Source organism: Jaculus jaculus, chromosome 12 (assembly GCF_020740685.1).
Source record: "Jaculus jaculus isolate mJacJac1 chromosome 12, mJacJac1.mat.Y.cur, whole genome shotgun sequence".
Taxonomy (NCBI): domain Eukaryota; kingdom Metazoa; phylum Chordata; class Mammalia; order Rodentia; family Dipodidae; genus Jaculus; species Jaculus jaculus.
This window is the reverse complement of record NC_059113.1, coordinates 66214662-66236673: the sequence shown is the minus strand read 5'-3', so window position 1 is coordinate 66236673 and position 22012 is coordinate 66214662. Positions and strand designations below refer to the sequence as shown.

Below are 22012 nucleotides of genomic sequence, written 5' to 3'. Positions count from 1 at the left end.
AGCCTAGGCTAAAGTGAGACCATCCCTAGAAACAACAACAAAAGATTCAAACCAAGGATCTGATATTTTGTGAGCCTTTCTGAAATATGCAAAGAAATAAATGAATGAATATGGGTGTGCTAGGGTCTCTCATCATTGCAAACAAACTCCAGATCCATATGCCACTTTGTACATCTGGCTCTACTTAGGTATAGAAGACTCAAACTTGGGCTGGCAGGCTTTACAAGTGTGTTTAGTCTCTAAGCCATCTCCTCAGCCCCAGTGTAAGTTTTTAAATGAAATGAGGTGGATAGGCAAGGTAAAGAAGATAATTGTTATTAGTTCTTTTAAGACACATACATTTTGAGTTAAAGAAATGTAACCAGCATCAATTTCAACATTAATTTGAGATTCAATCATTGAAATAGTTTAAGAACTTGCTTGTTCCAAGGTCAGTATATAAAAAATGACAGTAACCCCAAGACACAACTCAATACTACAAGGAATGTAGTAGTAGTAATTAGCTGCCTTTAAAAAAAAAAAAAAAAAAAAAAGAATGGGTACCCCAGGGCCTTTGAACACTGCAAATGAACTCCAAATGTGTACAACCCCTTGTGCACATATGCCATAGTGCCTCTGGCTTATGTGGGACCTGGAGATTCGACTATGAGTTCTTAGGCAAGCACCTTAACTGCTAGGCCATTTTGCCAGTCCGTAATCAGCTTTAAAATTTTTTGTTGTTCATTTTTATTTATTTATTTGAGAGTGAGAGAGAGAGAAAGAAACAGAGAGAGAGAGAGAGAGATTGCGAATGGGTGCATCAGGGCTTCCAGTCACTGCAAACAAACTCCAGACACATGTGCCCCCTTGTGCATCTGGCTAACGTGGGTTCTGGAGAATCGAGCCTCAAACTGGGGTCCTTAGGCTTCACAGGCAAGGGCTTAACTGCTAAGCCATCTCTCCAGCACCGTAATTAGCTTTTAAACACGCAAATTCTGTTGGCTTTAAGTTTGTATTGTGATTTTTATACTGCTGATGTCACATGTAGTCAGTCTCCTTCCTGGAAGCCAACAAGAGACATCAGCACAGCTCTGTAGAATGACATTTGTAGTAAAAGTGTGACCTAAAGTGGCAGACAGCTGTATGTACACCATTGGAGTTGTACTTACAAGGAAGTCACACAACACAAGAGGGTCAGACTACTATTTCACAGTTCTAAGCAATTGTTTATAGAGTTCTTAAGAGGTTTTAACTTTGTTTTGGGCATATTTTGAATTGTTTTGTTATCTTTAAAGCAGAGTCTCACTCTAGCCCAGGATGATCTCAAATTCATGGCACTCATTCTAGCTCAGCCTCCCCAGTGAGGACCTAAAGACATGCACCACCACACCGGCTTTGCTGTGTTTTGATTAGGAATAAAATTCCAAACTAGTGTTACTATGGCAGATAAGATCCTCTTTATTACAATTGCTAAGAACTTGCATGACATGAGACCAGCTTAGGCTGATTTCTCAAAGTGCTTAATACTGGAATATTATGTTTCTTTTGTTTAGGTCAGAAGAGCGGCATCATAGATTTACCTGATCAGCATGAAAAGCAGAATAATACACTCTAAATCAACTGAGAGTCATATACTCCCCTGCAGGCCTGAACAGAGGTCACTACAGAATATTGACATGTGATGAAGTAGACAAATGAAAATGTATATCTGAAGATGATTATTGTGGTTTTCTTTTTGTTTGTTTGTTTGTTTGTTTGGTTTTTCGAGGTAGGGTCTTGCTGTAGCCCAGGCTGACCTGAAATTCACTATGTAGTTTCAGGGGGGCCTTGAACTCATGGCGATCCTCCTACCTCTGCTTCCCCAGTGCTGGATGAAATGTGTGCACCACCATGCCCGACTTATTTTGGTGTTTTAATATGTACTTTATGTAGGACAAATAGGACTGCCTCTTAAGACAGTCTTGTGGGGAGTACTTTTAAAAATGTGTGTTAGCAGATGCTAGTCTTAAGTTACTAGACAGTGGTAATAAAATGAATGTATTTACATATAAAAAAAATGTGTGTTAGAAGATGTCAAAATTGACCAAACTTCATCAGGTCAATAATAAAAATAGAAAAGGTTTTCCTTCTGAGTGGTAACCATAGTTCTTTGTCATTCTAGATTGTAATGAAAACAAAGCAATCTACAAAGGAAAGGCCATATGATAGGGAGAAGAAAGGGGCTTCAGAGAACCCTGGTTGTCTGGGGTTCCTTGGGCTCCTCTCGTACACGTTAGGTGTGCCAGCCACTGTTTGTTTTCAACTGATATACTCATTCTTTGTCATTGACAGATCATTCTTAGTCATTGGTAGAGTTCTGACTGTTCGCATAAACACCACTAGTAACAGCAAACAAGCCTCGATACAAAACTGTTTTGCTCAAAGTTTTAAAAAGATGGCCAGGTGTAGTGGCTCATACCTGTAAACTTCAAGTCTCAGGAGGCTAGAGCAGAGAGATCCAGGCCAGATTGAGTTACAAGGAGACTGTGGAAACTTATGGCACAGGAAGCATAAGTGGGGTCTTCATCACTTTCAACCTTTGTTTAATCATCTACAGATAGATATTTACTCAGCTGAGCAGATTAGAAAATAGAATGAAGAGTTAGATATAATTCTCTACCATAAAATGAATAGGACGAAGTCAGGAAAACTGCATGCTTACAGGGCCTTTCCTAAAGTTGCCCCAGAGTATTTAGGGATACAGTTAGCATGGTAAACAAGAGAGCTTAAGACAAGCCACCATGCTCTGCAAATGCAGAATGATGTACTGATGCTGTGATGTGTGATCATTATAATCACTATTGAGTCCTTTTCAAATGTGCAAGTGTAATATTTTGATGTGTTATTAAATCCTCCAAAGTACAAGTACCACTGCTTTCATCATTTGGGCCCTTCCATACTGGGCAAATGTAGGGTGGTTTTGTAATCTCTCACCTCCTAGTCCATACCTATGTAAAGTGGGATGTGCTGTCATTGAAAGAATGTTGACTTCTCAAGAATAATGTCCTTGAACAAATCTGTGTTAGAGCTAGTATCACAAAAGCTTAACTAAAGTATAAAAAAAGAAAAACACCAAGAAAAGTTTTGTTAAAGACTGCTTGTTACTTTTCAACTAAAAAACACTGTTGTTACTTACAATTAAGCATATGTGGTGGTGTCTACCTTACTTTACATATATGTGGGCAAAGTGAAATTTTCTATCATAAGTATAAACTACTAAGAAAAAAATGATTGGAGTAGAATTCTAACAAAACAGAGCTGGTACCCAGCATGCTTTTGCACAAGAGAGGTTCAGCACCCAAGGACAGAGGTGTGTTACTTCAGTTTAAAAAAAAAAAAAAAAAGGTTGACTGCTGAAGGATACCCAGGGTTACAAATTGGAATTTTAAAGGGTAAGAAAAATGCAGTAGTTAGTTTTTGCTATAGTTCATATGCTATTTGAAAGTCAAAGATTGATAATGTTAATTTTGAAAATAACTAATTATAATCCAACAATGATAAAGCATTAAGTTAGACTTGTTATGGTTTTTGGTACTGATAGTAAATGTTTTTGTTTTTTTTTTTTTAATTGGGCAGGCCTGGTGGCACACACCTTTATTTATTTTTATTTTTTGGTTATTTTTATTTATTTATTTGAAAGCAACAGAGAGAGGGGGAGCAGAGAGCAAGAAAGAGAATGGGGAGGAGGGAGGGAATTACCATGGGATTTTTTTTTTTAAATCATGGAAAATGCTAATAAAAATTTTTAAAAAAAAGAAAGAAAGAAAGAAAGAGAATGGGCATGCCAGGGCTTCCAGCCACTGCAAATGAACTCCAGACACGTGCACCTCCTTGTGCATCTGGCTAACGTGGGTCCTGGGGAATCGAGCCTCGAACCAGGGTACTTAGGCTTCACAGGCAAGTGCTTAACCGCTAAGCCAACTCTCCAGCCCAGTAAATGAGTTCTTAAAGACATTTCCGAAAAGTGAGGTTCTCTAAAGGGTGAGTGGGACAATTTACAGGATTTGAGATGCATGGATCTAGGGAATAATTTGATTGAGCTCCTTGTTTTCAGGGAGGAGAAGTGGGGCCCAGAAGTTCTGGAGCCTCTTGCTGGTGAACTGTGTCCTCTAGACTCACATCAGGGTGTGCTGATGCTGGTGATGTGCACCCAAAGCAGGATGTGTTCATGAAACCATTTCCAACTCTGATGGTCTTCTGTTATGTCCTTTAATCTAGTCACTAGAATAAACTTTTCCACCCAGGAGAAGCAACTGTCTCAGGGTAACGAAAATAATTTTATCTCTTTTTCAACCTCCTTTTTTGTGTTCGAAGTGTTAGGTATGACATGAACTCTCTTTTCTTTCTCAGCTTTAAAGAGTCTCTGTTCAGCTCATGTTTAATTAGTGTGCAAAGAGTTGCTAAGAGATTAAGTACTCCATTACTTCAGCTACACTGTTGCCACAGCTTTTATTGTCCTTAGCTGTGTTCTCTTCATCCCCTGTTAGGTTCTTAAAGAATCAGCTTTCCCCTGGGGGATAGGGGTAGAGATTTTGCTTAAGCCTTTTATGGAAAGAAACAAGATGTGTCAGCAAAAATAAAAAATAACCATGCTATTCTACTACTTAGTGGAATAGTTCTACTAGAAGCTTGTTTTTATTGTCAAAGTAAAATAATAGTAGTGGGACCTGCAGGGTGATGATACCTGCCCTTTTCCAGAACAGAAGTATAAATTAAAATATTCCCCAGCACTCAGGAGGCAAAAGTAGTAGGATCACTGTGCGTTCGAGCCCACCCTGAGACTGAATTCCAGGTAAGCCTGGGCTAGAGTGACATCCTACCTCAAAAGACCAAAACAAAACAAAACAAAAACTCAAAAAGCTGCTCTACTATAAAACATTTAATACCTCGGAGTTATCATTTAAGAATTCTTTCCTATGATCTTATTAACTAATTAATCTAGAGCTGTGTATTTCCTTCATGTAAAAAGCAATTCTGACCTAACAATTACCTTGCTCTGGTTATTTCAGGGAGTGTCATTTACTAGTCGTGTCTTATGATCAAACCAAAATGTTTTCCTTGAAGGTTGTTTGGTGTTTGAATTTAAAACAGAAACTGTACACATTACATCTGAAACTCCAAAAGCTGATAACTGCCTGGTTAAGTGGAAGGCAGTATTAGTAAACAATGACTGTAAAATGCCCATTGTTCCTCTGCAATTACCCAATTGTTGTTTTAAAGCAATATTCCAGTGCAAATAAATGCACAGATGGGCTAGTTTTCATATCCTAAGTCACTTCATTTCTTTAAAAGCAAAAATTTGGGGCTGGGGTTGGAGAGGTGGCTTAGTGGTTAAGGCACTTGCCTGCAAAGCCAAAGGACCCAGGTTCCATTCCCCAATATCCCCGTAAGCACAAGGCGGCACATGAGTTTGGAGGCCCTGGTGTGCCCTTTCTATCTGCTTCTCCCTATATATATTCCTCTCTTGTAAATCAATAAATATATTTTTTTAAAAAAACAAAATGTATTTTGAGGTTTTTCCTCTCCTAGGTCCTAAGCTCGTAGAGATTTTGTTTATATAGCTTCTTTCCTATTGTATCAAACAAAAGTATATGGTTATATTTTTTAAAAGTCTGAAGTAATTAGAAATGATTAACCAGAAGCAGCACCACCCCCAAAATAAAAACATGCATTAAGCCCAGCATGGTGGTGCACGCCTTTAATTCCAGCACTTGGGAGGAAGAGGTCGGAGGGTCACTGTGAGTTCGAGGCCACCCTGAGGATACAGAGTGAATTCCAGGTCAGCCTGGGCTACAGTGAGACCCTACTTCAAAAAAACAAAAACAACAAAAGCATTAAAAAAAACAGACAAATCAGAGTTAAAACATATAATGCTTACACACTCCCCCCTTTTTTAACCATAAATAAACTGCCACAGTTTTTCAAAACTGGTGAATAGAGAAGACTCTCCACTTCAATACATTTCATAGTTTAAAGAGGGAAGAGAACATGTTTTATAATCTATATGCGTCCACTGTGCTATCTTTCCAGTATCACCAGGAAACTAAATTTAATCTCTTAAGTTCCAAAAGTAGCAGTTAAAGGACCGTGTGTGTGTCTAGATCCTTAAAAATATTTAGTTTCCCTTTGTGTACTAGAGATCCCTGCCCCTTGTGGGGGTGGGGGGAATCTCTTTTACATGTATCTCTCCAAGATTTACATGCTTAATAAACACAATGTTTTCGATAATTTTTGTTCTTATGGTTTGGGTTTTTTAAAGACAGGGTCTCATGGACCCCGGATTGGCTTTAAACATGCTACATTAAAATTCCTGATCCTCCTGCCTCCAAGTTTCAAGTGCTAAGATTACAAGTATGTGCCACCACACCCAGCTTGGATAATTTGTTTCTGAGCTGCTGAAATGTTAACATGCGAAGACTTCAACTGTCAACATGCACCACAGATTGGTTTTTGAACCAGCAGTACTGTACTGTTTTGTCAATAAATTTATTAACCTTTACAAACACTATCTCCACTCAATCATTCATAAAAAAATGATTTATAATTAAGTCTGTAATAAAACCATGTAATGTTCATCAATGCATTCATTAAGACAGTTTCATCCATGGAACATGAGCCACTTTAAAAAGAGCAGTTTCAATCATGTCAGGTAAAGCTGTCAAGAAAAGTATTCCTTTTAATTCCAAGAAATCCATTTAACTTCATGTTATGTGATAAGACAGGATGTTTCCCCTAAGACATATTCATCTTTGCAGTCTCTTTCAGACAAGTTTCACAACAGGAAAATACTTGTGAACTGAGAAATCAAATTCAGGAGGAACCTACAAAGAAAACCAGAAAGCCATGTATCTAGATGTGTTCAGACAATGAAATAAATTATTTTACAGTTTCATGTATTTTTAAACAAAACAGAAAATGATTAGTTTCTCATTTATGAAGGTCACCATAACACATACTGGCCAGCTATTTTCTATCTTCAGAGCAGAATTAAAAGAAAGTGGTCTTCACTTACCAGAAAGAAGCTCAGTTAGATGAAGATAAAACCAAAATTTTAATTTCAGAATCTTAGAGGGTACTATGTAATGAAGTGAGTCCTTAGCCAGGTAAAGGAGGAGAGAGGGGATAAAGAAGCAAAGTGGCACATAGTAATCACATCACCAAACTGCCTCCAAGGTGGGTCTCTTGGGGAAGAGAAATCTGTGCTAAAACATTATATAATGCTATGATATATTATAAAGAGAAGCCTGAGGACTCCCCATCTTTGGAGATTTTAAGCAAGTCTTAATGTTCAGGTATCTCACATTTCTCCTAAAAAATTTGAATAGGGGCTGGAGAGGTGGCTTAGTGGTTAAGCGCTCGCCTGTGAAGCCTAAGGACCCCGGTTCAAGGCTCGGTTCCCCAGGTCCCACGTTAGCCAGATGCACAAGGGGGCGCACGCGTCTGGAGTTCGTTTGCAGAGGCTGGAAGCCCTGGCGCGCCCATTCTCTCTCTCTCTCTCCCTCTATCTGTCTTTCTCTCTGTGTCTGTCACTCTCAAATAAATAAATAAAAAAGAACAAAAAAAAATTAAAAAAAAAATTTGAATAGTGTTTCTTTAAATTTTCTTTCTTTTCCCAAGTTATTCAGTAATGGCATGGTTTTGCCATTGAACCTCACCTCTTTTACAATGATTTATTTTTGGTTCAATGGTTTAACTTTTTCTGTAATACTTATACATCTTGCTAAAAAAGTATATGGATAATTTTTTTCCACATGTACTTACCTTGGACTCTTTTTTGTGTCCTCCTGCTAACAGCTTCATAACCACAAAGTTGGGTTTGGCAACCTTTAAAATTCTATTGACCTAAAACATGAATATTGAACTACTGTAACAAAACTTAGAGTCAAGTTCTTTAGCGACATGAACTGGAACTATGTATAATGGAAATACTGACATTTTATTAAAGACAGTTTAAAATAATAATGATTAATAATGTAACTCCACTCGTTAACTCTGAAACCTGGAAAGGGCAATGGTATCTTGCTTCCAAGAAAACAAAGTAAGACCACAAGTCCTGTAATGCACAGACTCTAAAACCCAGCATTGCTCTCCCAAGTTTTGTTACTTTGTTTTTCTTTTTCTTGGGGGGGGGGGGTGTTCAAGGTAGGGTCTTACCCTAGTCCAGACACTATGTGGTCTTAGGCTGGTCTCCAACTCACAGTGATCCTCCTAACTGCATCATAAGTGCTGGAATTAAAGGTGTGTGCCACCACACCTGGCCTCCAAGTTTGTTAATCGGTCTTTTCCTCAGTTTCTTCTTTGTGTATAAAAACGAAGGGGCTAACTTACCCTAGTAAAGATTATTCTTATTGCTAAGTGATACATGATTTTATTTGAAGCTTATAACATGCCTGGCAGATATCATCCTTTGTTATTTCTGACCTATACTTGTGTAAAGAGTTTCATTTGAACACATGTATCACAGTAAGGATGGACCGCTGGATTTCTCTGAAGAGAGCAATCCAAAAGATTCCACTGCTGCCTTCTTTCTGATGTCACTGGAAACACTTATTCCAAGGTCAACTCTACATCAGACATCCACCTACTGAGGCAAGAGCTCCATTTAAATATTTAATGGAGAAGAGGGGAAAACAACAAACAAACAAAACATCTACTGGAGGCCAGGCATGGTGGCACATACCTTTAAGCCAGCACTTGGGAGGCAGATGTAGGAGGATTGTTTTGAGTTTGAGGCCAACCTGGGACTGCGGAGTAAGAGTTTCAGGTCAGCCTGGACTAAAGTGAGATGCTACCTTAAAAAAAAAAAAAAAGTAAAAATAAAAACTATCTAATGGAGGTGAGGAGAAGTGCTAGGGAGATGATGGGTCAGTTGCTTACAAAGTCAGCCAGCTAGCCAAGATTTTAATTCCTTAGCACACATGTAAAACCAAAAGACACAAAAAATAGCACAAGCTCAACCCTGGTAAGTATGTGCACATGCACACGCACATACACATACACTTAACAATCTAAGCTGGGTGTGCTGGTGTACACTTTTAATCCTAGCACCTGAAGATGCAGAAATGCTGAGTTCAAGACCCACCTGGGACTACCAAGCTAGTTCCAGGTCAGCCTGGACTACTGTGAGCCCCTACCTTGAAAACAACAAAATAATCTCATCGAAAAAGCAGGCATGATGGCTCACACCTATAGGCATGTTTGGCAAGTGCTCAATCACTAAGCTGAAACCCCAACACCAGGCTTTGTGATTTTGACAGATTGTGCTAAATCACTGCATCATGGAAGCTATATACCCCCCCAAAACAGTATATACATTTTATAGTTAACATAAAGTAAGTGCTCCTCAATAAAATCGGTATATATACATATCAAAAGACAGTATTTATTTTTGAAGTTTATTTTCATACTTCAAAGTAAGTTTTTTTTTTAAAGCAATACACTTTAGTAATGGTCAAGTGGACTAATATTCTATAATTGGCCAAATCAAGTTTTATATTTAAAACAAAACAGTGCTGTAAGCAATACAGCAATAGACATGGATGTCCAAATACCTTTGTGGTAGGATCTAATATCTTGAAGGAATATCCTAGGAGTGGTATAGCTAGGTCCTATTGTAGTCCTGTTTTTAGTTTTTTTGAGAAACCTCCCTATTGATTTCCATAATGGCTGTAGTACGTTATACTTCCCCTCCAGAAGTGAAAAAAGGTTCCTCTTCCCCACATTCTTGGTGGTATTAGCTGTTGTTTATTTTGCTATTTTGAATGGTGTGTAAATTGAATCTCAAAAGTAGTGTTAATATGCATTTCCCTGATGCTAAAGATGTTGACTACTTTTTAAAATACCATTCTTGTTTCTTCTTTTGAGAACTGTCTGTTCATTTCATTAGCCCCTTTACTGATTGGCAATTTTATTTTTTGGCGCTTAATTTTATACTTTCTGTATTCTAGATATTATCACATTTGAAGTATAGCTAGCAAAGATTCTCTCCAATTCTGTACCTGTTTGTTCTGCTCATGTCTGGAATTCTAGTATGTAGGAAACTAAGGAAGGAGGAGTATCAGGAGTTTCGAGACCAGCCTTGGGCTACACAGTGAATTTCATGCAGACCGTTTCTCAAAAACTTTACATGGTCAAACTAGCAAAGTTATCTGAAATTCTTGGCAAAATCAACATAGGCTTCATTTATTAGTACTATCAAGTTTATTATGATGAATGTTCACCTAGTACTAAGATCACACTTCTTGCCAAGTTTGTCACTTAAGAGTTACAGTCTTACCTCATGGTCAGGGTTGGGAATATTTTCCAGTATCATTTTTGCTTGCTGAAAGTGCTTACTAGCTGCCACATATAGTTCTGGAGACTGAGGAGGAGGGCTGTATTTATTGAGGTCAGACATTTCCTAAAATGAAGGGCATGTATTAATCAAAATGTTTAATGTAAAAATCTCTAAAATACCTTTGTACTTATGATAACAATCTCCACTGACTATCCATTCATATAGTGTCGGAGGCAAATATGACTCCCTAATTTTTCCTATGAAATTCAGTTCCAAACCTTATATACCACCTTATATTAGTCTTATTAACTTAAAGAGCTGGTATTGTGATGAGTAAGTACATCAACAAAGCCAAATAATTTTCTCACCATGTAAGATGGTTATTTCTAATCACTTGTCCCATTGGCCCAACAAGTCTGACTACCTATTTCGGTACAAACATGACCACTCCAGCAAGGCTAGGACTAAAGATCAGTGACATCACTGAGTAAGTTCATTCACCTTGAACTGCAGGTAGTGCACTGGTGGTGGGGTCATTACACTGTTGAATGGAGCAAACCTGTGCTCATAGCGAACTTGTTCACTATCAAGCTCAAACTTGGGTTTACGCACTTTGCCATCCATGTCAAATGCTACCATGGTCTAAAGGGAATGAGAAAAAGAGCAAAAAGACAAAAAAAGAAAGAAAGAAAAGCCATTTGAAAACATGAACTAAAACAAATACAGAGTAGAAAAGAACTTACCTACAATCAGAAATGGAGAAAAATTGACTTCTTAGTGTTCATTTTAATGTGTGTGTTATGTCTTATACAAAACATTTTCAAGTTCCAGGGGTCAATATATTACTATTTTTCCCACAGACACATTCTTCTTTCACACTCATACACATACTTCCAAAGGAATAAATACCTATAGTTTTCACAGGGAAAGGTCTTTTCAAATATTTCCTCTTGCTTGCTCTTATTTTCATGAGCTGTATCAAATCTTTCCCATTTTTTCCAGCACAATTTAAAAGTTAACATTGCCTCCTAAAAATGCCTACTTTTTGCTTAGACCATTCATAGTAGGGTACCCCTGGTACATAATATTATCTCTTAATTTTAAAATTAAAATAAACCTAGAACCCACGACTGCCATGAAAAGCCTTTCCTGGTCACTATTTAGAAGTAAGATCTTCTGTTACTACTTGTGTCACACACAAGTCACCTGGCTTTGTTGCATGAATTAGAAACATGTCAAACAAGAACCAAAGTACTCAGACAAGTTGTTGAAAACAACTAGACTTAAAAAAGGTAACTTTGAAAGAGATGGGAAATGAAACAAAGGTAAAATAATCAAGGAAAAGTTCATTTAAATAAACTACATAGCAACAATAGAATTAAATAGCAAACAAAACTTCATTTCCACAACTTACTTTAAACATTCCAGCACACATGTTCTGGTAGGCCTGGCTCATTGTGATCTCTCGGCTCAATGGACGAGCTGTAATTAGAATAAAATTCTACCATCCTCTTTCCCCCTCACTTGCATTTTTGCAAGAACTAATCTTGAAAAAAATCTCCCAGCTTGTTTACCAAAAGCATATATTTTTATCTTATGACCAAAGTCAACTGAAAGTTAAATAATTGTGTTCCCAAAATAACTAATACTATAAAATTTTAGTAGGAAGTAATTTCAAACTTTTCTGAATTCACTGCTAAGACTTAACCTAGAACAAGCAACCCATGAATGCACTCACGCCATGACCCACCCAAACTCTTATACCCTAACGAGCAAAAGCAACAGTTTATAATGAGTGTAGCTTTAGTTGTCCCCATCCCTAACAAATAAATAGCACAGTCCCTTTGACACATCCTTCCTCATAGTTTTTAACCACACTTTAAGGACCTTCCTGCCCCCAAGGGTGACTGCACAAGTCCAGGTGGACTTCTTCCAGAGCCATAGCTTGTCAAAAGATCGATGGGCTCCCCCTGCTGCCTATTCTCTAATCTATGTTGCTTGCATACCCCATTTGGCTAGTTGCTGATCTACAATCTTCTGGTAACGTGGAATTGCAAAGACTTTTATGCAAGGAAAGGAACCAAGAATTGGAATTTCTGAGTGAATGATAAGAACCAAAATATAAAGAATAATTCATCCATTACAACTCAGAAGGAGCTCCCCACCTACTTGTCAAAAGTAAGTGCACTGTTCTTTGTTTAAAAATAGTTTGAAAAGCCAGGTGTGACAGTGCATACGTCTAATCTCAACATAGGACAAGACCTCTCTAAGTATACAACCCACAGCACCTTTCTTCTTTTTCTTTGTTTTTTTACTGCTGCGACCTTTCTGCTGCTCCTCCATTATCCTTTCCTCTGCCATCTGAGAGCCATCAGCACGACTCAGTGTTGACATCAGCCATGCATAGAGGAATTCAGAGAGATACCTTAAACAGTACAAAATACCAGTTACTGATAGCTAGTTAAATGACACAGCTTTACCAAAAACATGTATTAGGGGATGCCTTCCTATTATGCACAAAGCTCCAAATTCAATCCCCAGCACCACATAAAACAGACCCAGTGGCACACACCTATAATCCAGGCACTTGGGAGGTAGGGACAGGAGGATCAGGAATTCAAGGTCATCCTCAGTGACATAAGGAATTGCATGCAGGTGAGAGCCTTGTGCCACATGAGACCCTGTCTCAAAAAAAAAAAAAAACAAAACCAAAAAACAGCAACAAAAACAACAACAAAAAAATCACAGAGCTGGGTATGGTGGCGCACACCTTTAATCCCAGCACAGGAGAGGATCACTGTGAGTTCAAGGCCACCCTGAGACTACTTAGTGAATTCCAGGTCAGCCTGAGCTAGAGTGAGACTCTACCTCGAAAAAACAAAAACAAAGAATACCACATGTATTCCTAAGATTATCTAAGACTCTTGAGGAAGACCATCTCTCACTGACTATAAGGTGCCACACTTCAAATAATATGCTCCCAGTGCTCATCATGGAGGCCATAACTTCCCAGAAGGAAGATTGGGCTCCATTTCTTAATTTTTACTTTATCAAGTACAGGACCTAGTGCCACCAAAGTCAGAGCAAAGTGTATTCATTTTTCTCCACAGAAGCCAATAAAAGATATTCAACCAAATTCACTTGCTTTTATTAATAACTATCACAGAAATATTCAAATGGCTAGAAAATATCTGTTCAATGTTAGAGCAGTTAGCCTAGCTCTAATTCTCGACATATATTTTTCTAACTGTCCCACAACTAAAGTGAAAACGTACCACATTAAAGTTCCCCTAAGCTAAACTCCTTTCAGAGGTGCTCTCGGATCTCATCTACTCACCATCATCATGGCTCTCTTACCAATAGATGTAGTAGTATTCGTGCATGCTGTAAAGCTCCAATTCAAAGCCGCTTAGAAGATATTGTATCATAATTCGAAGGTTATGATAAAGGACCCAAGTTCCTAAACAGGCTAAGTGTTGTCTCTGGGGTTCCTGTTTCAGCAGCATTGTGTGGAGCGCTGCATCAACCTTTTCTGCCTATCAAGACAAATGTCCACGACACAACTTTAAAATATTAGCAAAAAACTTAAAGCAATCCAAAGAGTTCCTTCTTATTTGCTTTCTGGAGGGTTGAACCCCAGACCTTGCATGTCATAAACAAGCACTCTAAGAATGAGCAACATCCCCAGCCCAGTATTCAGACTTTCAAACGCAGTTTTTGGTTAGGTTGATGTGAAAAATTCTTTTCCACAAAAGTTCTTTTTTGTTTTCTTCTTAAGCTATAAAAACATAATTTTATTTTTTAGAGAAAGAGAGAATTTGTATGTAGGGCCTCAGCTACTGAAATTGAATTCCAGATGCTTACACCATCTAGTGGGCATATATGTACTTGCACCTGCCTCACCTTTGTGTCTGGCATAAGTGAGATCTAGAAAGCTGAACACAAGTCCTTAGTCTTTCCAGGCAAGCACCTTAACCTAATCCATCTCTCCAGCCCAAAAGACATCATTTTAATGACAAAACAAAAAGTGCTTCTGACCAGACGTGGTGGTACAGGTTATAAACTATACTTGTCACCAAGCTACCAGACATGGTAGTATAGGCTTACAACCTATAATGTCACATGGCAAAACAGACATGGTGGTACAGGTTATATCCTATAATGTCACCAGGCTACTACCAAGATTTAGGAGGGTTGTTTGAACAAGACCAGATCAAAACAGTGAGACACCATCTCAGGGCAAATAAAAATCCTCAAAAAACTGACTTTAGGTCTTCAGTCATATTAGTTATTAACACTGCTGAATTTACAAACTAACACTAAAATTAATGTTTTGTTTTATTTTTTGAGATATGGTCTTGCTCTACCCAGACCGACCTAGGAATTCACTATGTAGTCTCAAGGTGACCTCAAACTCAAGGCGATCAACCTCTGCCTCCTGAGTGCTGGGATTAAAGGAATGAGTCACCATGTCTGGCTAATGTATTTTTACTACAATGTAAACTTGCCATGGAACTACATACAGATCTCTATATACTATATAATTTATCCTATTGTCAAAAAATAATTTAAGGTGATTACAAACTGGATTATTGTTCTATTTTTTCTTGTGAACTATTTTTTGGTGTATAAAACTATTAAATTTTAAGTGAAAAGTAGGCTTATAGTGAAAACCTAAGTTCTCGGAACACTATTTGGGGGCTGGCTGAATAGACAAAGCATACACATGCGACTGTTGAGTTCAGATCCTCCTCACCCATGTAAAAAAAATATTGTATGTCTGTAATATCAGTGTGCTAAGGCAAGACGGAAGGCAGAGCCTGGAGAATCCTGAAGTTTGTGGGCAAGCTAGCCTGGTGAAGGAAAACAAGTGCAGCCTTAACCAAGGTGGAAGGTAAGGACTGACACCAGGCATTTTCCTCTGACCATCAAACAGCACACCTGAGGCATGTGCGTGCACAAAGATAAAAACAAAACAAACAAAAAACTCACATTGTTTTGAAGAATTATTTTTAAAAAGTTCAACTATGCAGATTGGTTTGCCTTTTTTTATTTTCCTAACAAGATTTTCTTCTGTAATCCAGGCTGGCCTTTAACTCACTATCCTCCTGCCTCAGTCTTCCAAGTATTAGGATATATTAGGCATGATCCATCTAGCAGGGCTATGAACTGCTTAAATTTAAGAAAAGCAAAAGCCATTTGACTCTTACCTCATCCTGCAAGGTAGCAAATTCTTCAAGAATGTGACCAAGTTTATCTCTCTGACGAGCCCTGTTATGCCCATGGATCTGAATAAGACTACAAAATGGCTGCAATACACAGATAAGTTGTTAATTGCCATGAGAAGTAATATTCCCAGTAGTTCTCAAAATATGGTTTAAGGAAAAATAGAAAAACAGAAGATTTCTTATACAGGTGCCTGTTTTTAGGAAATTCAATAGTAGAATTTATCAGTAAGCAGAGAAAGAGGCTGTGTGTAGATTTCAATTTTAGACATCATCATAAAGATGGAGTACCATTTCTTTTTTGTTTGAGACCACAGCCTGAGAAGGCTGACATTTCTGTGGCACTTTAAATAGGCCAGAATGCTTAACAATTATATGACTTGAATAATGGCTAATACCTATACACTAAGGTTCTTCTGCTTCTACTCTCCCTATAACAGTGTTCTAACATAAAATCTACAATATTTCATTAATCAGAAAACAAGTGAATCAAGATGCTTATTTTTTTTTTAAATATAATACTCTGTATTTTCACACTTAGATATTCTCTCATGACTTTTTGAGGCAGGGTTCACTAATTCTTCTACCCCAGCCTCCTGAGTATTGGGATTTTATTTATTTGTAGTTAGGAAGAGAGAGACCAGAGAATGAGAAAGAAAAGGGGATGCCTGGGCATCTTGCCAAGACAAAGGAACTCCAGATGTATGTGCCACTTTGAGCATCTGCCTTTAGGTGGGTACTGGGGAATTAAACTCAGAACAGCAGGCAAGTACTTTTAACCACTGAGCCATCTCCCCAGCCTGACTATGAACTTTATTTATTTATTTTTTTTTTTTCAAGGTAGGGTCTTACTCTGGCTCAGGCTGACCTGGAATTCTCTATGTAGTCTCAGGGTGGCCTCGAACTCACAGCGATCCTCCTACCTCTGCCTCCCGAGTGCTGGGATTAAAGGCGTGCACCACCACGCCTGGCAACTATGAACTTTTGATCCTCTTTAACTCCACCTCCTGAGTGCTGGACTGCTCTGTCTTTATAACACTCACAAAGCTTTAGATTTTGGACCACTTTGGATTAGAGATGCTTTTAAGACCCATCCATGGTAAATGCATATATTCCAAAATCTAAAAGAACTCAGTATCTGAAAAATTCTATTCTTAATATTATTGATGAGGGATATTAAACTTGTCTTAGCATTTTATTCTTTAATAGCATCAAAAGTTTTCAGAATAGTACAGCAATATTCTGATGAAGATAAAATGTTATAGGAATGAAATTAAGTCTTCTACTTAATTGTTCACCAAACTGTCTCCCACCCCCACCCCAACATTTAAGTAGAATTAGACTCAAAAGAATTATCTGGTGAGTTCTCTAAAGACATGTTTATATATAATTAGTTAAGAATGTCTTAATAAGAGCTGGAGAGATGGCTTAGTGGTTAAGTGCTTGCCTGTGAAGCCTCAGAACCCTGGTTTGAGGCTTGATTCCCCAGGACCCACGTTAGCCAGATGCACAAGGGGGCACACGCATCTGGAGTTCGTTTGCAGTGGCTGGAAGCCCTGGCATGCCCATTCTCTCTCTTTCTCTCTTTCTCTGTCGCTCTTTAATAAATAAGTAAATTAATTAATTAATTAATAAAGTCTTAATAATATAATCCACTACATTTGCATCTTTCCTAGTTATGTGAGATTTGAAACAAGTTTTGTTACCTGATTTAAACTAATAATTCTAATTTTAATAAAATTCTTTTCATTAAGGTAGTACTAATATAAACAGACAAATGAATATTCTTCGTAACATCAAAAAGAATGAATGTTTTATGTACATATACGAAACACTAGAGACATTGTGCCTTCCCAGATGGAGGTAATAGTGTCTCATTTCCCATAGGCTGTGCAGTAAAAGGTCATCCCAAGCTGACTTTAAATCTGATAACCTGCCAGGGAGGATATGTGCCATAAAGCCATCCACTCCAGAATTTGGAAGAAATGATAAGTTTTTATACATTCACTAAACATAAATAAATACTAGACAAATAAAAAAAGTAAATGATAAAGAAGGAATTACAAAAGATAATTAGTTGTAACAATCCAAATGTAGTTCTTACCCGAACACAGTGAGTGACAAACGAATCAATACAGTCCTTAGCCTGGTGATTATTGTATAGGCAGCACCTGTAAAATGATATTTACATCACTAAAATAAAACTACATAGCTTAGAAAAGAAGCAAGGGTTACTATAAATACCACTGACAGAGAAGAAAGAAGAATGTACAACCAACACATTCGTTCAGGAATGCTGGCATTATGTTACGTGTTTCTCTATCACTGTGCTGCTAGCATTATGTTAAGTATTTCACTATTACTGAGTTGCTAGCATTAAGTATTTCACTATAAATAAGTTGCTAGCTGAAGGGCAAACAGCCTTCCCTGAAAACTAGAGGGAACTAAAGAGTTAATAACTAAGTATAAGATTAGAAGGCTGTAAAGAACAGAGACATCCAATCCTCCTTAGCCAATTCTGCAAAAAGCCTATTCTGAGCAAGGACACACATATCTTCCATTCCTTGTCTACTTCCCTTGGACCTGCAGCTAACTCAGTCCATTTGTCTTAGGATCCTCCTTATAAGTTTGAACCCAAGTCTAACTCAATGCTTTAGTCTTCATCCCTTGGGAAGGATGCTGCCCCTCCCTGTACCTCTCAATAAACAGTCTGTCTGCAGAGATCAAGCCCAGTGTTCTCTTTGGCTTTTCTCTTACATTTGCCCAACATCTGGTGCTGTGACCAGGGCTTTCAGGTTACATACCCTCCCTTTCTCTTTTTCTCTCCTCTCTTCCTCCCTGCTAATGTTTCACTCCATCAGGAGGACAAAAACTTGCTGTGCTCACTACTCTGAACTAAACAGCCACTTGTGACCTGAAACCTGCAGTCTTTCTAGCTTGACACCTGGGGGCTTATTCCTTTTCATCTTCTTTTCACACTCTCCCACTGGACTTCTGAATTCCAGAAAAGAGGCTATCACCTCATGATCTGCTGCATCCACACCCTTATCAGATTACAGCTTCAGGACAAGGTACTCACTCTCGGTCTGTGGAGATGGCCCATTTCAGACCTTATAAACTCCAGGAGCTACCCACTTTTCTGTCTGTGGATAACTGAAGACTCTAGGAGTCTCCCACGTATTGTTCCACAGGATACACATTATGAATGTGGGGACAGGCCTTCCTAATCCTTGGGTTTCATTTTTCTTCCCTAAGTCTGGGAGATGTCCCTAGCTACTACAAACAAGTCCTTGTTCTCCAAAATGGGCTCTACATAATCTGTTCCAAAAAACGCTCCATTGGCATGTCTCAAGGCTAATTTAAAGGAGCTCAAACTTCCTGAGCTCCTAACTGCCAAGTTATTCCAACTCTCTATTCAAATTTGGCCTCAATAGTCTATAGACAATGGCCAATGCTGGCCTGAATTGGTACTTTGGATTTGAACATTTTATATATTTATATTGGTTTTGATAACTCTGTCCAAGGACATGGCAATGCAAGGTTCCCTCCCCTGCTCCTGACCCTCGTAAAACTCTATCTCTCACACATAGTTCTGTCAGCTGCCATGACTTACAGGGTCTCTCCCTCACACTCAAACTTCAAGAGATCTTTCTAAATCAAATACAAACCCTGTCTTCTCAAAGAAACTCTTGTCTTTACTGGGCCTCTTTAACTTCTGCATATGGATACCTGATTTCTCTTTCCCATCAGAGAAAAACCTGCAGGGGAGGCGGGACAATCATAGAAAACGAACAACTGCCTCACAGCTAGATAAAATAAACAAAGACAGACACCTAATGTGCTCCTTGCCTGTGGCTAATGGCTAGTTAGAAAAGAAAAGAAAAGAAAAGAAAAGAAAAGAAAAGAAAAGAAAAGAAAAGAAAAGAAAAGAAAAGAAAAGAAAAGAAAAGAAAAGAAAAGAAAAGAAAAGAAAAGAAAAGAAAAGAAAAGAAAAGAAAAGAAAAGAAAAGAAAAGAAAAGAAAAGAAATACTAGTTTCAAAATGCAAACTCAGGACAGCTACTGTCCTGTTGTTATGGTGGTTACCTGTCCCAGGCACAAACCAAAATCCCATACAGCTTCCAGTATCCACCCTATCTCTCTTCTCCTTTCACCATGATAAACTACTGGAAAATTTCAACCATTCTGGCCTCTCAAAATTCCCAGGTAGTTGGAAAAAATCTCCAACAACTAGACAGAATAATCCACCTGCCCTATTTCCAACCATAGAGAAGCCATTTTCCATATCCACTTCATCTTTAGCCCTAAGAGGGGATGAATAAACCTCCATCCATCTGTTTTCCTAAGGTACCTAGGAAGACAGACCCCACTCCCTTGTCTTGTCCTCAGAGAACTGCCCTGGGAGCCTCCAGTCAAAATGCTTATTTGCCTTCTGAACTCCCTGTTCTTCTCCAGAGAAGGTCTCCACCTGTATCTTCAGATCAGGGACTCCTGATCCTCAGACAGATGGCCAGGGCTTCTCACCCCTATATGGGTTCCCAAATTTCCAAAACTCCACTGGCCTCCCTGCTAGGTTGTCTCCTGACCAATCTTAAAACTGTGGCCTAAAAGGAGACATAAAGTCCAAGCATCTCACTTTTTACTGCAATATGGTTTGGCCACAAAAGAAATTGGCCAATGATTCCTTTTGGCTGAAAATGACACATTGGGCTTCCAAATTATTACAGCTCTTGATAACTTCATAAACTCAATCAGCAACTGGCTCTATTCTTATACCCTTGATCTCTTCTCTGTCAGTTCTGCTCTCTGACCCAGGCCTTCCTGGGGAAACAACCTTCCTTCCACATTTCCTTACCCCAAGAAGATGACCATAAGCCCTCCTTTACTATGCCACTACAAATGACAATCTCTCTCATCATAAACTGCAGTTAAGTTTGCTTAACCTGTTTCTGTTCAAAGTACAGCTATAAAACTGGCCTTTAAGAATGGCCTCTAGCCATTCTTCAGATTCCACTGGCTTCCTTGCAACTCTTATTCTACCTTCAAGTTTTCTAACATGATTTGCTTTCCCAGAGAAATCTGCCTATGATCAATAGCTGCATGGTGAGATGGAGACTGTTCTCTCCTGTGTGGAACTTCCTTTACCCACCATCAACAGTGGCCACAGAGATTATTCTTTATGGATCCGGGTAGAATGGATAGGACCTGCTCATCAACTGCATGCCTTCCCAGAGGGCATGCAGTCCTCTCTCCCATGTTAAGAGTCATCCCAAACACAAGGTAAAACTAAACTCTTCACAAAAAAAGGTCTCTTTGTGTTTCATGTTCTTTGTCATGTCAAATGCTGGCCAGCCATGTCATGTCATGTATTCTGTTTCATGTAATCTTTCTTTATGTGTGACTAAATTCATGATCACAAATTGTTCCACTGCTCATGGTCATTATGTGTTCTGATGCTTATTGATATATTTTAATATGTTAAATTACTTAAACCAGGCTTATGATATATTTCTCACTTTATCCTTGTTCATGCTTACTACATGTTTATATTCTACATTTGATCCTGCCTCTAACAATGTCTTCTGAGCCTTTATTATGACTTAAATCTTTAGAGAAATAATTAATTTGGGCCTACTGACAAAACACAAACATGAGGATATGTTTTGTATAGTTATCAATGTTAAGACATGGTATACATGCTTCCTGCTGAGTGGTATTATTGAAAAGTATTTCTACTGTTCCTAGCCTGTATCAGTCTGGATGGAGTATAATCAATGTATTTATATAAATATGTGGATGCACCCAAGACTTTCAGTAAAACAACAGATATTATACATCTTTCTTCTGAAACTACTGCAAGGAAGATTCCTTTATGATAGGTAACAAAAATTTTTTAACAATTTACAATTAAAGTTAAACAAATAGGAACTGAATCCAGGTCTGCCCTTTTTAGACAGTATGTAAGTTCCTTAAGACAGCAACCTGTCTTATTTGACAGAAAAGAACGTCCTAACCCTCACAGACCATAAATCTCTTTCCTTTGACAGTGTGAAAAATTCGAACAGAAGACGGTCAAGGATGTGGAACTCCAGCACAGTGTTTGGGAATTCCATGCATGAAGCTTCAGTGGAGACTCTCCTTGTCTCTAAAGTAGGTTCTGCCTAATTATGTGTCTTCATTCCAAGCATTTTCAGTTAAGATGGGTTAATATAAGAAGTTGTTTCTCATCAGGCATGGTGGCACATGCCTTTAATCCCAGCACTCAGGAGGCAGAGATAGGAGGATCACTGTGAGTTCGAGGCCACCCTGAGAGTACATAGTGAATTCCAGGGCAGCCTGAGCTAGAGTGAAACCCTACCTCAAAAAACCAAATTAAAAAAAAAAAGCTTGTTTCTCTGTACTTCTCGCACCTTTAATTGTTTAATTAAAACTTAACTCTATAATTAACTGGTAAATTTACTCATAGTAACATGCTTTATATTGAGACAGAAATT

At 38.3% G+C, this 22012-nt stretch overlaps 2 protein-coding genes across 20 annotated transcripts in view; one reads left to right on the top strand and one right to left on the bottom strand.

Annotated features, from left to right (window-relative positions):
- Positions 1 to 3249, top strand: part of Golm1 (golgi membrane protein 1) — a 136064-nt gene extending 132815 nt beyond the window's left edge. For 13 of the 15 annotated variants that reach the window (XM_045131189.1, XM_045131195.1, XM_045131187.1 and 10 more), the window contains one exon: positions 1533 to 3249. In XM_045131189.1, the coding sequence (XP_044987124.1) occupies positions 1533 to 1594 (62 nt within the window). In that variant the 3' untranslated portion in view covers positions 1595 to 3249. The remainder of the gene's footprint in view (positions 1 to 1532) is intronic. The other 2 variants (XR_006632917.1, XR_006632916.1) reach the window with 1 other exon arrangement.
- A 3238-nt stretch (positions 3250 to 6487) lies between these two features.
- Positions 6488 to 22012, bottom strand: part of Naa35 (N-alpha-acetyltransferase 35, NatC auxiliary subunit) — a 136543-nt gene continuing 121018 nt past the window's right edge. For all 5 annotated transcript variants that reach the window (XM_045131360.1, XM_045131361.1, XM_045131363.1 and 2 more), the window contains exons 15-23: positions 17624 to 17690; positions 15505 to 15603; positions 13652 to 13830; positions 12583 to 12719; positions 11709 to 11776; positions 10796 to 10936; positions 10295 to 10417; positions 7780 to 7860; positions 6488 to 6839 (exon numbers count right to left, since the gene is read on the bottom strand). In XM_045131360.1, the coding sequence (XP_044987295.1) occupies positions 6780 to 6839; positions 7780 to 7860; positions 10295 to 10417; positions 10796 to 10936; positions 11709 to 11776; positions 12583 to 12719; positions 13652 to 13830; positions 15505 to 15603; positions 17624 to 17690 (955 nt within the window). In that variant the 3' untranslated portion in view covers positions 6488 to 6779. The remainder of the gene's footprint in view (positions 6840 to 7779; positions 7861 to 10294; positions 10418 to 10795; positions 10937 to 11708; positions 11777 to 12582; positions 12720 to 13651; positions 13831 to 15504; positions 15604 to 17623; positions 17691 to 22012) is intronic.